Source organism: Vanacampus margaritifer, chromosome 1 (assembly GCF_051991255.1).
Source record: "Vanacampus margaritifer isolate UIUO_Vmar chromosome 1, RoL_Vmar_1.0, whole genome shotgun sequence".
Lineage (NCBI taxonomy): Eukaryota > Metazoa > Chordata > Actinopteri > Syngnathiformes > Syngnathidae > Vanacampus > Vanacampus margaritifer.
The window spans coordinates 4908839-4924008 of NC_135432.1; the positions used below are offsets into that span (position 1 = coordinate 4908839).

General features: G+C 40.3%; 1 protein-coding gene across 3 annotated transcripts in view; it reads right to left on the reverse strand.

Annotated features, from left to right (window-relative positions):
• Positions 1-15170, reverse strand: part of nav1a (neuron navigator 1a) — a 121958-nt gene that overhangs the window by 87432 nt on the left and 19356 nt on the right. For all 3 annotated transcript variants that reach the window (XM_077567936.1, XM_077567932.1, XM_077567924.1), the window contains exons 2-4: positions 12572-12732; positions 9288-10132; positions 8784-8875 (exon numbers count right to left, since the gene is read on the reverse strand). In XM_077567936.1, the coding sequence (XP_077424062.1) occupies positions 8784-8875; positions 9288-10126 (931 nt within the window). In that variant the 5' untranslated portion in view covers positions 10127-10132; positions 12572-12732. The remainder of the gene's footprint in view (positions 1-8783; positions 8876-9287; positions 10133-12571; positions 12733-15170) is intronic.

The following is a 15170-nucleotide window of genomic DNA, read 5'->3' on the forward strand; positions in this document are numbered from 1 at the left end:
GTACAGTACATGTGAAGTAGAGGCTGACATTTCGTGCGGGATGGCAGTGAACTTTACCATTAATCACGGGATTGGGACGGGACAGGATAAAAACTTCACATGAGCAGACAGGAGCGGGATTAATTCAATATCCGTTCGGGGAAAAAACCTTGGACAGATTTACACTTGCGCAGCATAATTTTTTTAATGATGCAATTGACCTTCCAGAATGGGAGCGGTACGGGAGCGGGAGTAATTCTGAATGGGAGCGGGACAGAACTAGAGTCGTTTTCACCGGGAGAGCGATGGGACAGGATTGTGAAAATCCACTCCCGTGTCACCCACTAATATGAAGATGTATTTTCCATCCATCCATTCATTTTCTTTACCGCTTGTCCTCACAAGGGTCGCGGGGGTTGCTGGAGCCTATCCCAGCTGGCTTCGGGCAGTAGGCGGGGTACACCCTGAACTGGTTGCCAGTCAATTGCAGGGCACACAGAGACGAACAATCATACTCACAATCACACCTATGGACAATTTGGAGTGTCCAATCAACCTGCCATGCATGTTTTTGGAATGTGGGAGGAAACCGGAGTACCCGGAGAAAACCCACGCAAGCACGGGGAGAACATGCAAACTCCACCCAGGAAGGCCGAAGCCCGGACTCGATCTCACGTCCTCAGCACTGGGAGGCGGACGTGCTAACCAGTCAGCCACCGTGCCGCCCTAAGATGTATTTTGATTCAAGAATTTTTTTTTCTCATTTCAGATTACAGACGCTCCCCTACTTACGAACATTCGAGTTACGAACAACGGTACATACGAACATGTCTGCGCGCATGTCAAAAAATGTTCGGAAAGAGATGCTGTAAGTTCGATTTTGTATTGCGCACCTTTTTCCGAGTACTGTAGTGCTTCTTTCCGCCGCTAATACCGACGCTTGGCGCTGTGAGAGCTCACCCAGCATTGGAGGCTCAGCAACGTGTCGAGGAGGAGGAAGAAGAAGAAACGCCTGTCGCTCATAGATAAAGCCATCGCACTCTTCGAGCAGCAAGACCCAAATATTGAACGTTGCACAAAGGTTGCAAATCAATTGAATGATGCCATACAGTGCTACCGCATCATTTATGATGAAAAAAGAAGAAAACTGTGCAATCGTCGTTAGATCGCTTCTTTCGGCCAGTTTCTAGTAAATCCTCCAAGGAAGATAATCATCAACCCTCATCTTCTTCTCCTCGACCCTCAACTTCTTCCTACATTGAAGTTACGGAGGAGGAAGTAACTTTTGAAGCCCATTCCAGCGACGACGAAGAACCTCTCATGATATAAAATCCTCCTCTTCCTCTTCCTCCATCAAATCCTTAAGCATCGAGTACATCTTCCAAAAGTAAGTTAAACTTCATTTTATTTATCTTATTACGTACATGTACATACTGTGTGTGTCTCTCGCTCTCTCTCTCTAACATACGTAGTACAGTACTGTACGTATTCTCTTTAAACATAAATTATAATACAAAATATAGCACTGAAGCAACTTACGAACAAATTCACCTTACGAACGATCGCTCGGAACGTAACTCGTTCGTAAGTTGGGGAGCGTCTGTAATATTATCATTTAATGTTTTGTGTGTATGTTTTCTGTTTTGCTTTGTGTGCAGTGCTTTGTTATAGCTGTTGTGAAAGCGCTATATAAATAAAGTTGAGAGAGAGATCTGTGCGAAATGCTGAACAAACGTCCACTCTTCTTGAAAGAGGTTTTACAATATTTTGGATTGTTTGTTTGAAGGTGTGAGGTCAGAGGTCACTGATGGTCACTGATGTTGGACGAGAGGCTAACCATATCTCGGTTTGATGTGATTGAGGCAGAGATTCTCAAGTGTTTTGCAACGCATGCACCGGACTCATCTAAGCATGCCTTTGTTGACTTTGCTTTGGGGCAACGAGGCACAGTCATGCTCATGTTCCCCGACTATTACCACATACAGATGGAAGCGTACAAGTGAGGGGAATAACATGTCTTAGATTAAAAATAAACATTCAAAGGGACACTAAACTTCGAGCCTAATTAGCTCATTCACTGCCATTGACGGCTATAGACGTCAAAAATTCATTTGAACTATTTTTATTAGTTAAACATTTTTTTTTCACTTTTGTTAACAAGAGTATGAAAACCTAGAATTTTTTTTATTGTACATTTAGAACAGATATAAAATTTGTGATTTATCATGAGTTAACTAGTGAAGTCATGCGATTAATTACAATACAAATATTGAATTGCCTGTCGCCCCTAATTTTTAATAATCTTTTTTTTTTTTTTAAGAATTTATGCCAGTGAATGAGTTAATTAAGTCAAGCCCAACGCTGTAGCTCAGATTTGTACTGGCTTCCAATCACATATGAAAAGATAACACATTAACTCTTTGACTGCCAAAAACGTTAAATAACGTTTAGTAAAATCCTATGGAGGAGTGCCAAAGACGTTAAAAGACGTTTTTTTTCAAAACAGAGGTGAAACTAACCATTTTCTATTGTTGATTACTGAAAAACGGAATAAGGTAGAAACAAACTTTTTTTTCTGATGAAAGATGAGAGTCCAATCTTTCATTTGGTAGTATGTGTGTTTCCATAGTCCAAACACATAATTTTCTGTGGACCTTGAAAGATCAGTCAAAAATGCTTAAATCGGCTGGCACCCACGGCATCCCTTTTCTGAAAACGTCTGGCAGTCAAAGAGTTAAAAGTTTATAAAGATCGATGAAGATTCATTTACAAATGGTACAAAACATACTGAGCATTGGCTGTTGTTTGCTAAAACCCATTAGCTCGAGTCCGCTAACTTTCTTGAAAGGGGCAATGTTGAGGTCAAAGTCGTGAGACAGTTAGGGAGCCTCTGGGGCCTGTTGGAGGTTTTGGAGGGTGAGGGGGGGTGGGGGGGGGGTCATTTCAGGTTAATAGGTGCTGTACATCTACGCTTATACCTCCCTGACGACGGGTTACGGTTTGTGAAATGAGAGCCGCTGCAAACAAGGCAGGACTGTGTGGCACGGGAGGCACACACACACACACACACACACACACACACACACACACACACACACACGGTGTTAAGGGTGTGTTGGCAGCACACAGCTACTTGTTTGTTGCAGTCCTCTCTGGCTCTGCTGACTAATCATTTTAATATACAGCGCACATAAACATATACTTTCTTTATACACACTGCCTGTCCAGGGTGTGCAACTTACTTGAGCAATCTGGCTTGACATCAGAGAAGCTTGCAAGCTTGATGGATGCCAGCACTCAGTATTTGACTTTGCATTCATCACTTATCACACACACACACACACACACACACACACACATTCAGGGTGTTCGAGATGTGTGTTTGTGTGGAATATGAGGTCTGACCACCAGCTAAAACTTTGGGAAATTGGCTCAGACCTGGGGAAAAGGCTGACACATTCACAATAAAAGGCACTTTCTTTTAAAACCGGGTAAATAACGATACAAGGCTGAATGGTTAGATTGAACACACATCATGAAGGGCTAGCAGTAGACAAGCAATTGGGCAGAAGGAAGGAAAGTCTCTTAACTTTGTCTCGGAATAGTTTCAAACAGATTTACTAATTGCGTTCAGCTTCTTCTTTTTTTTTTTTTGCACCATAGACCAGTTTAATGTGAAGACATGTTTTGATGGACCTGCATAAAACTACTAAAAACAAATGATTAAAAATAAACTTTATGTTACGCTGAATGTACTGTAGTTATTGATGTAATGAACCTGCAGGTCTCATTGTTACCAGCTTGAAAAAATTTGGCATTTCTTTGTTTCATTGTTTCTATTTCATGTGTTTTTACTGTATTTGAAGCTAGAGCTGCGTGTTTTGCAAGTGCTTTTGGTCTCATGGTTTGGTAAAATACTTCCACATGCTTGTAGTATTGTCTGGTTGCCTGCTGTACTACAACAAATGTTTCGACACAGTGTCATGAAGCGACACGTGTTGTGATGATGATGGCATGATACGAATATGGTTCTCATCATCACACAGTTGTTCCCCATATAGAACTGGACAAAACGTTTTTTGGAAATGAAGATGGAGCTTTAATTTGCAACATTTCCTACATTCCTCGCTGTCAGTCCCATCATATGAGTCTTTTAAGACTACCATCGATTAGAAAAGCCAAAGCTAGCAAGGCTAACCGCTATTCTCAGCCACGACGAGCTTATTTTCGTACTGAAGACATACAAAGACTGGGCCTGCTTCTGAGAACATTACAGTACTGCAACAGCAGATGTCAAAAGTCGTCTGATTGGATGACATGACGCCAAAATCTCATGATTAGCACTCGGTTGACTTCAAGGAATTAAATGTCGATGCAGATTAATAGTCGATTTACCAACTAACAACTCGTGTGAAGTGACCACCATAAAAACCGTTAGTATGCACATTTACATAGCAAAGATAAATACCAGAAAATAAATAACTGAATCGTACCGTAGCATCCTAAACAATCAGATCTGATCCCATTCATTTGTGCATAAATAAATAAAATATAAATGATGAGATCATTTCTGTGTGATGTGATCATTTCTCAAGTGTGATGACTATAAGTGTGACTGAAGGTGCACAGCAAGGAAGCAGATCTAGCTTTCAAAACAAATTGGATTGGTCACTGAACTCAGCCAAGAAGGCAGACAAGGAGGATGAGGACAGGGTGAGGAAGGATCTTGTGTGTGAGCGAGAGAAGCAGAGGAAGCATTCAAAACAGAGAGGGGATATCCTGCCTCACGGCTTTGCCTCCTGCTTCAATTGCTTACTTTTGCTAGCGCGCTAACGCTCGGAAGTCCGCAGGACATGACGCACAGCTACACTCATACATAACATGACTAGCAGGGTCCACTTTTAAGGCCAAATACTCAAATAACATACATGTGGGGCCACTCTGACTCATGAATGAGGATAGTGATAATACACAGCATGACTCAAAGGCTTAAGCATTTGGGGAATTCAGGCACTTAAAGCCGATCCGTGACAATAGCGCGACTGTATCCGGCAGGCATAAAATGCGAATCTAACAAAAACAGCATGATGAACGTCACATGCTCATTATGAATCATCTCGGCAACAACTGGCATCTTGGGAAGAAGACAAAATATTTGTTTTGAACGGTTTTAAATTGTGCTCTTGCAATTGGCTTAGTGTTGAAATTCCTATTACACTCCCCTGGGCCATCCCACAATGCTGTCATGCCAAAGCTGGTTGCTTGGTTACAGTGTGGCGTGTGTGACGGTGGATTTGTCACATGATTGACTCATAACTTGACTCCCTGCATTGGGAGTGACCCCAGAGGTCAAATGGGATTCGGAGTGCACACTTATTCAATCCACCTTTCTCCTCTTTCATCTCACACTCAAACTAATGCATCCATTACTGTGTCCCTATTAAGAGTAGACAGGAGCTGGTAGCTAAGATGTTGATGTTTGATGTTGCCAAATCAGGCCGGTGTGTTTTTCAACACGAAAAAAAACGTTTAAAAAAAATCTATTGTATGTATGTATATGACATAATCCATCACATGCCTTTATTATGATTGGAAGGCGCTAAGCGTATTAAACCACAAATCCATTTACTTTAATACTGTCAGTATCTGTGCATCTGTATTAAAAGCCTCAAAAGTACTGTATGTTATGACTGCACTATATACGGATGATTAAAACAACGGTCCCATAGTTGCCCTTTCATTTTGTGGTTAAATAGATTTGTTGCCAAATCATGTTTTGATTTTTTAATACCATAAACGGATTTTAGTTTTTTTTTTTTTTTTTTTTTTTTTAAGGGCACATCCTATCAAAATTGACAAAATGTACCATTTGGATTTTTATAAGGGTTGACTTTATGAAATGTTCACGGATTAAAACCAGGTGAGTGTGTGTCAGTTTTCCATGCATATGTTTAATATCCTTGAGAAGAGTATTCTGGGACCAGAAGTAAATTATAACCCAGGTGTGTGTGCGTGAAAGAAAGACAGAGATATGGAAAGACTATTCCCTTGCTGGAAAAAGATACGATCTACTGAACATTTATCTTTCAAAACACCATCTGTGGCTGGTCAGACATCCATCACATCCATCACGTACACACACGATGCGCACATCATCTCTGGAGAGTGGCAAGGTCAGTAAGACTTGGGTCAAATTGAAAGACCATATGGTCCTGTAGACACAGTTATCGTCTTTGTCTTTATCAGGGTCAGAAGATGATAAAAGGTGGTTCTGTTGCCACTTATTTGAATATAGGCAAATGTAGAACTCAATGATTCAGTTGCCAAAGACGTGGCAGATAAATACAAATAAATAAATAAAAGCATGCTATGTTTTTGTGTGCTTTTCTAATAAGAACACAATGCATTGAATTCCAATTGTCATCTATTATCTTAATGACCCTGTCAACCCTCTTTTCATCTTACCTTCTGTTTTTCTTCCCTCCAAACATGCTCTTCCACTCCCTTCCTTACAGTGCTTTTTAAAATTACCATCACGTGTATTACGATCGCAGCCCTACCACCATATGCTGCAAATGCGCTTTGTGACTGCTCTAAAAACCACTTTAGACGCCCGGTGAAGGATCAATTACAAGACCATGACCAAAGCCATCATGCAAAGAAAGCAAGAGGCCTTTTAAGAGCGGTAGACTTTATAATGTACTTCCACCAAGTTTTGCAAAACCAGCTAGTAAAAAACCTTTGTTTTCCAATGGTAGAAGATTCTTAAAAAGGCTACAGGTAGATAAAAGTAAATTATTGACATAATAAAAGATTGTTTTTGACATTTCTATTTCATTTTAATTGCCCAATTAGAGTGCGATATTTGTTTTTATTTTGTGAAATTATGATACTGAAGTTACCATTGCATTGTATTTCCATTTTGTTTTTTGTTTTCACATCATTTCAGTAGACCTATTTTTGTGACTTTTTTTTTTTGTGGTGTATTGTGAGATTTTTCGAATGTAAAATGGATGCGTTCGATCAATATGGGGAAACCACACTGCAAAAATTAAAATTTCAAGTACGATAATTTCTTAAATGTAACCGAAATTTGCTTATTTTGCCTTGACAAGTTATTTTTACTTAAAATAAAGTTGTCGGACAAGATGATTCTGCTTATTTTAAGATACTTATTACTTAATTATCTTAATTGATCAAGCAATCTTGGCATTGAGTGTAAACAGCTAGTTTTAAGTATTGTGAGGCTTAAAACAAACATTTTCCACGTTTTAAGACGACTGACCAACATCAAAGGCCCTGAACTGGGATTTCAAAAGTTTCATTTTCTTATTTTAGGATTTTACAGAATCTAGTAATAAGATTAATGTAAATAAGATTAATACAAGTCTGAAAACAATCAGACAAAAGTGCAATATAGCTCTTTATTGTAAGCATTTTTCTTGTAAAAATCAGTTTGTGGTTATATTCACTGAGCTCATTTTTCCTCTTGCCAGTGAACGCATTACCCGCTCAGTGGTCTAGTGGTATGGGTTCAAAAGTTGAAACCAATGTGCATGTAGCGCTGCCTGGCAGCGAGTGCACCCTTTATATCCCATTACTGACCCACATCGCCACCGTCATCTGCCCTCGTTGGCGCATCCTAAACACTTCCCTACTTTCCATTTCATCATCTTGACCCACCGAAGTCAGCACAGCCGCAGGCCGAGGCACACATTCCAAATCGTGCCACCTTACTTCAGACATGGCGGCCAAGGCCTGATGAGTCGGAGACATTTATTTGGACTGAGGCTGCATATCCCTTGGTCTATTCAGGTCCAACAATTGGAGTCATATATTGGCTTTTGGCACGCATACATGTCAACCCATAAGGTTTGTCCGTATTTCTTACAGATTTTTAAGTGTTGCAAAAGCATACGGGCGTATTTGGAAATGAATACGGATTTAACTGTTTTCATGAAAATAATAATATTAGTATATATTGCTTACCCTTTTTAAATTTATTTAGTATTTACTGTCGGCTACGTGCTACACGTGTGCATAAGCTCGATTTAAACAACAACCGGTCACAAAATATCGTCTATCGCGCGAGACTTCTAACAGTTTCCTGACATGCGCAGTTAAGAAATTTGTGTTAGCGCGAAAATTGCGAGTCGTTCGCAGTGGTTGAAAAAATGGGGGACAGGCCGGCCAAAAAAACAAGATACACCGGACGTTTTCGTTCGGAATGGACGGATTTATTTAAGGTAATTGGTCCGTCAAAACTTGGAGAAGAGTATGCATCATGTTCGCTTTGTTCACGGGACATTAAGGTTGCGGCATCTGGCATTTACGATGTCAAAGAACATTTGAAATCAAAGTTGCACGAGAGAAATGTGAAGCAACAAAAAAGTCAACCGTCCCTGTGATATTTAGAAATCTGTTTTTTCTTTGTGCAATAAAATGTCATTTGGAACAAGATACTGTCAATGTCTTCATATAAGAAAGAAAGTAAGGTAAGATTAATGTTATTGCATGAAACAGCTTTAGTATTGATAAAACTGACATAAGGATTTTTATGGGAAAATAAGGATTTTATGGGTTTGTAATACAGGTGGGACCAAATTAGGGTTGACATGTATGGGCACGACTTGTATGACTGTCACAATAAATGTGTCTTGCTGCTGAAATGTAGCACCCCGACATGACAAAAATCCATCCCTTAGCCTCGAAGTGCACTCATCCCGACTGGGCAGATAGAATTAAACCGCTGAGGCTAGTTCAGAGAACAAAAAATTTACATTTGGAAAGTGAATTTGTCTAACCTGGTGTCAGGTCATCGCAGCAGATCTCGATGGATCCAGATGAACAGTCACTCAGTTCATCAAGTGACAAATCACCCTCCTGCACCAGCAACCTGTCAACAGAACACACAGAACACATCGGTCACTGTACTTTCATTTTGCAGGCAATAAACACTATTTATATGTTTTCCTTGTTTAGCTATGTTGAGTGACTACAAAAGAGAATGTACTCAGTCTGCCTTAAAGGCTTTCTAGTAGACACTTAAACGATCAGCTCTGCTCCAGAAAGCACCAAGTGTGCGTGTTTGTGCGTGTGTTTATGTTTTTTCTGTGAGATACACAAGAATTAGATTGAAATCCCACAACAAGCTCCTGGGACCCGTCGTGTTCATTAAACCGAATGGGTGTGAGCCGCTCTGTGCAGTGGGAGGTCATACAGAGAAATACGAGAGATGTCTTTACCATAAAATATAAATAAATAAAAGCTGAAGGCTTGATAAGTGTGTTTGAATGAGGGCCACTAACCTGAAGCTGAAAGGAGCAACTGCCGCCATGTTCACTCGCGGCGCTTGTATTTCTGAGGGAGTGGGCTCCATTTGTGGGCCTTGATGCAGCGTATCTAAAGATGGCTTGCATGCTGCAGCCAAGGCTGGCATACCCGGTGGAAGCAGCGGAAGACTGGTAGAGGAAGCTGGACTTGAATCCTCCGGAGTCCCCATCTCCTCATCTGATTGGACGGTGCAGTCACTAGGACCGCTGACGGCTTCCTGATGGACAATTTGGTAGATGTTGCCATTGTTGGAGATACAGGACTGGGATGGAGCCTCTTCTTCCCTTTCTGATACGTCGTTAATCAGCCTGGGAGTAAAATGCTCTCCTTTGCTAAACTGGAGCGGCGGATGTAAGCTGGTTTGGTTCCGATTTGTGCATAGATTTCTATTACAATTCCCATCAAGTGAAAAATCCGTTAAGATCTGTGAGGGCTTTCCCAGATCCAGAATGTCTTTGGAGTGTGGCGGAGGCACCCGGCGCTGAGTCCGTGGACTATTGTAGGCCAAAGAAGAGCTTTGCCAAGCATGTTGACCACCAGGTTGGTGGACGAGCGGTGACTTCAGGCCAACATTTGTCGGCAGATCCCTCCGGGATGACTTTCGCAGGCTGGAGCTGCGAGGGCAAAGTGATGGAGACTGAGCGGGTGTGTGAGTGGGCGTGCGTTTCGAGGTAGGTGTCAAGGCCCTGGGCAGCTCGCTGGTCCTTTGGTGCCTGTCCGTTTTTTGGGAGGAGGGTGTAGACGTGCGCGGGAGCGGGATTCCTGAAGGGGGAGGGGCCCGAAGGGTGGACCTCACGTTGACGCCCCCGCTCATAATGACCTAATGGGGGAGTCACACAAGGAGAAACCAGATGCGTTACTCAGTCAGAATGTCTTAAAACCAAAATTGAACCATCAGTTCCTAACAGAGTGAAACATCAACATGTGAATCAAGCACATGACAAACCGAGTCACCGAGGCAGCCACGAGTTGAGCTTGTTTTGAGCACAACTTTGGAGCGAGCGTGCAATCAATTTGGCCTGTTGGGTTTTCTGCAAACAAAGCAGCAAACAGCAGGCCAAGTGTAGTGGACAGGCACATGCTCATGGCAACAGCTAAGAAAGTGCTCAGATAACGCATTTTCTCAGCATAATCCGATCAAAGGCACACACTGCTCTCTTTCTGGGCTTTCCAGTCTAACCGATTTTCATTCCAGTCCTGCCATTCACTGGCTCTCGTGCTCCTCACTGTCCCATTCCGAAATGCAAAAACTAGATTAGAGCTAGAGCCAATCGAACCGGTGTGTATCTTACCCAAGTGAAAGCTTTTCGTGCAATATTGTATCATTGGTATCCTTGCATGAGAAAAGGGAGATGGGAGGTGGTGAGATTGAAGAGATGGGAAAAGAGGGGGGGGGGGGGGGAAGAAGGAAATAGAAAACTGATGAAGGATCACAACATCTGGGAGAGAAAGAGATTGCAAAATGATTTGGTCTGCCTCATAAAACTTATTATCAAGAGACTTGTGGGAACATTTTAGCATAAGCGTTTCAGCATGTAAAATATGCAGTTGGATTTATAGTACTTGAATGTTTTTTTTTGTTGTAAGTAGCCATCCCAAATGTTAAAAAAAAAGCTGCATTTGATGTCATAACAAGTGAAAATACAAGAACACAAATACTGAATTAAAAACATAATATGTATTTGTTCTTTTTTTGTTTTTGAAAACATAATTAGTCTTGGATATATCTTAATCATGCACATAGGTAGATACATATAGATTTGGGAGGTATGATAACTGAAAATACAGCCAGCGGTTGTCATTCAAGGCACCATGTTGTTTTTTTAGGACGATGCACATTTTTCGACATAGCAAAAAGGCATCCGTGCATGCCCTCATCATCGTCCCCTCTCCCCTTCTCCCACCTGCTCACCCTCCCCTCTCTGCTCAACCAAGAAAGCGAGAGAGAGAGAGAGAGAGAGAAAGAGAAAGAGAAAAGCCGTTGCCTCTCCATTTACCTTCAAAGAGACATCTTATTTTGTGATTTCTGCAAGCAGCCAATATTGTAGACAGACAGACAGACAGACAGACAGACAGACAGACAGATAGATAGATAGATAGATAGATAGATAGATAGATAGATAGATAGATAGATAGATAGATAGATAGATAGATGCCCAAAGAACTCAAAAATATTAAAAACACATTCTAATACAATCTTTCCATTATGTAATTGTGGCACCAATCTTATGCCATAGTAAATCCATCAGTATGATACTGACATCTGCTGGACATGATGTGAACAACAATAGCTTTTGACACTAGTAATTCATCCCTGTACCAAGTTGTACCTTTTTATAAGTAGAGCACATAGCAGGGGTGAAATGACCTGATGACATAAAATAACTTCTAATGACTTTACAATGTTTCACTGAACGTGTCAGCTTACAGAAGCACACACACAGAAGCCCCTCTAACACGCACACACACAACCTTGTGATGAACAGTGACTCATCACACAGTCAACACATGCGCTCGTAACACATGCCTCATGTCTGTGAACTGAAGGACATCAATTAACATCAGTGCACGTGTTGGATATACAGTATATCATTGTGTATTTATTTATTTATTTTTAACAATATGAAGATAATTGTATCTCAATTAAGAAACTTAACAACACTGTAACTATTGTCCTTCCTTAACTCATTCACTGCCATTGACGGCTATAGACGTCAAAAATTAATTTGAACTATTTCTATTAGTTTAACATTTTTTCTACTTTTGTTAACAAGAGTATGAAAACCTACATTGTTTTATTGTACATTTAGAACAGATATAAAATTTGTGATTAATTGTGAGTTAACTAGTGAAGTCATGGGATTAATTATGATATATATTTTAATCGCCTAACGCCCTGAATTTTTAATAATCTTTAAATGGCATCAGGCGATTAAATTTTTTAATTGTAATTAATCGCATGACTTCAATAGTTAACTCACAAATAATCACACATTTTATAACTGTATTTCTAAAAACAAATTCTAGGTTTTCATACTTTTGTTAACAAAAGTGGGAAAAAAATGTTCAACTAATAGAAATAGTTCAAATGAATTTTTGACGTCTATAGCCGTCAATGGCAGTGAATGAGTTCATTAGTAACTTGCTAATTTAGTGACACAAACGAAACACAGCGTTCCTGGATGTGACAACAGATTAATCAAGACACGAGGCTGCTTATGATGGATGCCAAACCCTCTGACCCAAATGAGTGTCCTACCTGCCAGCAGGGTCCTTCGTCTTTGGCGGAGGGGAGGGCGCGAGGTCCCACTTCTCCGACGTCCCAGGAACAATGGTCTGTTTTTTCCTGGATCACTGCTGCATCCGCACAGCTGCCCTCTCATTGGTCTGCAGAACCGAACCATTCACCAAGACAGGAAGCTGTGACAAACAGTAACAACACTTTGAGCCAATCACAAAAAGCCCGCACTAAAGTGACTCATTTTCAAAGTGACTTTCCTGGGCAAAACCGGTGTTCTCATCATTTGGCAGTAAAATTGCATTTCGCACTCTAAAATAGTCTCAACTGAAAACGGTACAATGGCCTTCAATGGCACGCATTGTGTCACTGTCAGAATGACAAAATACTTTTTGGTGAACTCGACCACAGACATTCCTGAGCTTTTTCTTCAGCCTTGTGATGCAGTGATAAGGCAATGCAATCAATTCAGTTTGTGTAACTCATAGACCCCCACAAAAAATGAGTCAGCTGCATTTGCGAGTTTTCCAGTCGCCTATACTCACACTATCAACAAAACCAAAGTAAGACTTATCTGACCTGATCTAGAACTATATGATTTGTCACAGATGGACCCTATATGCCGCACTGACTCATAAGCCAGTCAATACGATGCTGACTCAGGCTGATGGCATCACTCCTGGTAACGGGACCCTTGTTTCACCCAGCCACCCCCCCTCTTTTCATCCCTGTTCAATAGATGTATGCCATTCTCTCTAAAAATCCCCTCTCATTAAATCAACCACAAACACTGTCAAAATTTCCCATGAATCACCATGAGTAGATAAATAACTACACAATCAGTACATTTGTAAGAAAACGCTGAACAAGATGTCATGTAAAACAAGCACTCACCTGATGTGAGCATCAGGACTCAAAGCAGCAAGTGAGTTTGCCCTCCAATCTGCATGCCGCTGAGTGAATCTGCTTCAGTCACTCTGAGATGCAAGTGTGTGTGTGTGTGTGTGTGTGTGTGTGTGTTTCTATGTGTGACATTCTACTCCACCACCACGTCATGCCGCTCGGCTGCTGCCGCAGTACGCCTGCAGCCGTGTCCCCGCCCCTTTGGTCTCCTTTTCCTCCCCTAATCACAATCACTATCTCCCTGCCAGTAATGGACCTGTTGGCTGTGCTCCCTCCCCTGTCTGGGATGAAATACAAGCCACGGATACAGCACAGGCGGGCCGGTCCATTAGCTGGATGAGTGTGGCTTGTGTGTGTGTGCTGTCTATGCCTACTTAGCCACACAGCATTGCCTATATTGTGTGTGTAATTAATAGTAATTAAGTCATCATTTAGTGGTGTAAAACAAAACAATTAAAAGATACTAACATAGGATATGACATGAGCATACGCAGAGGTGTGAGAATTGGCAAATGAACAAGCAACTCGAAGGAGTGACCCATCGATTGCTTAATTAACTCATTCACTGCCATTGACGGCTATAGACGTCAAAAATTCATTTGAACTATTTCTATAAGAGTATGAAAACCTAGAAAAAATGTATTGTACATTTAGAACAGATATACAATTTTTGATTAATTTTGAGTTTAAATAATTAAGTAATTAAACAAAAAAGAAAATATTTTTAAAAATTTAGAGGCGTCAGACGATTACATTTTTTTATTGTCATTAATCGCATGACTTCAATAGTTAACTCATGACTAATCACATTTTATATCAGTTCTAAATGTACAATCCATTTTTTTTCCTAGGTTTTCATACTCTTGTTGACAAAAGTGGAAAAAAAAAGTGAAACTAACAGAAATAGTTCAAATGAATTTTTGACGTCTATAGCCGTCAATGGCAAAGAATGAGTTAATTAATTTATCTAATTTGCTCCACTTCTTCAATGTGAAAAAGGAGGTAAAAGCAGATGGATCTACATTTAAACCCACAAAAGTCTTACACAGGCCTAGTAAGCACTTAGAAATAGAAAAACTTTCATTATAACAAGAAGGTTTTCTCATCCTAATGATAAATAAATACATTTCCATATCACTGTAGCGGCACCCCCCCAAATTTTTTTTTCATTTTCCTAAATTTAAAATCAGTGTTAATGCTTAAACTGTGCAAATAATAATGTACGTTTTGGAATAAAATCTCTCATGTTTCGATGAACCAACTACTTTACTGTATCCTAATTTTTGGTCACAGGTAAATTGTTGTTGTTTTTTAGATAGTACTTGTTGTACAAAGTTTAAGAACCACGGCACCATGCCTTAAATATGTTCATCTGCATTGGGTATTTGTTTCTGTGCAACTTCTAAATGTGGACTTATTTTATAGTATTTAATTATTATATTTTTTTAATTAATATTTAATAATAATTTTCCCCAAGAATGTTCCCATTAAATTAAGTGAGGATGTTCATCTCGCTGTCAAATCTGATCGGAACAAAATGTACGAATCTGTTTATGCAGGGTCACGTGTTTATCCGTGATCGAATCTACCTTGACATTCATATCAATTTAAAATGAAAAAAATGTTCAGACATATCTCAATCGCTAAAAGGAGGAAAACTTCATCAGGGAGCAACAAAATGCTGAAGTCTCTGAGTGAAATGAGTCCCTGATCAATA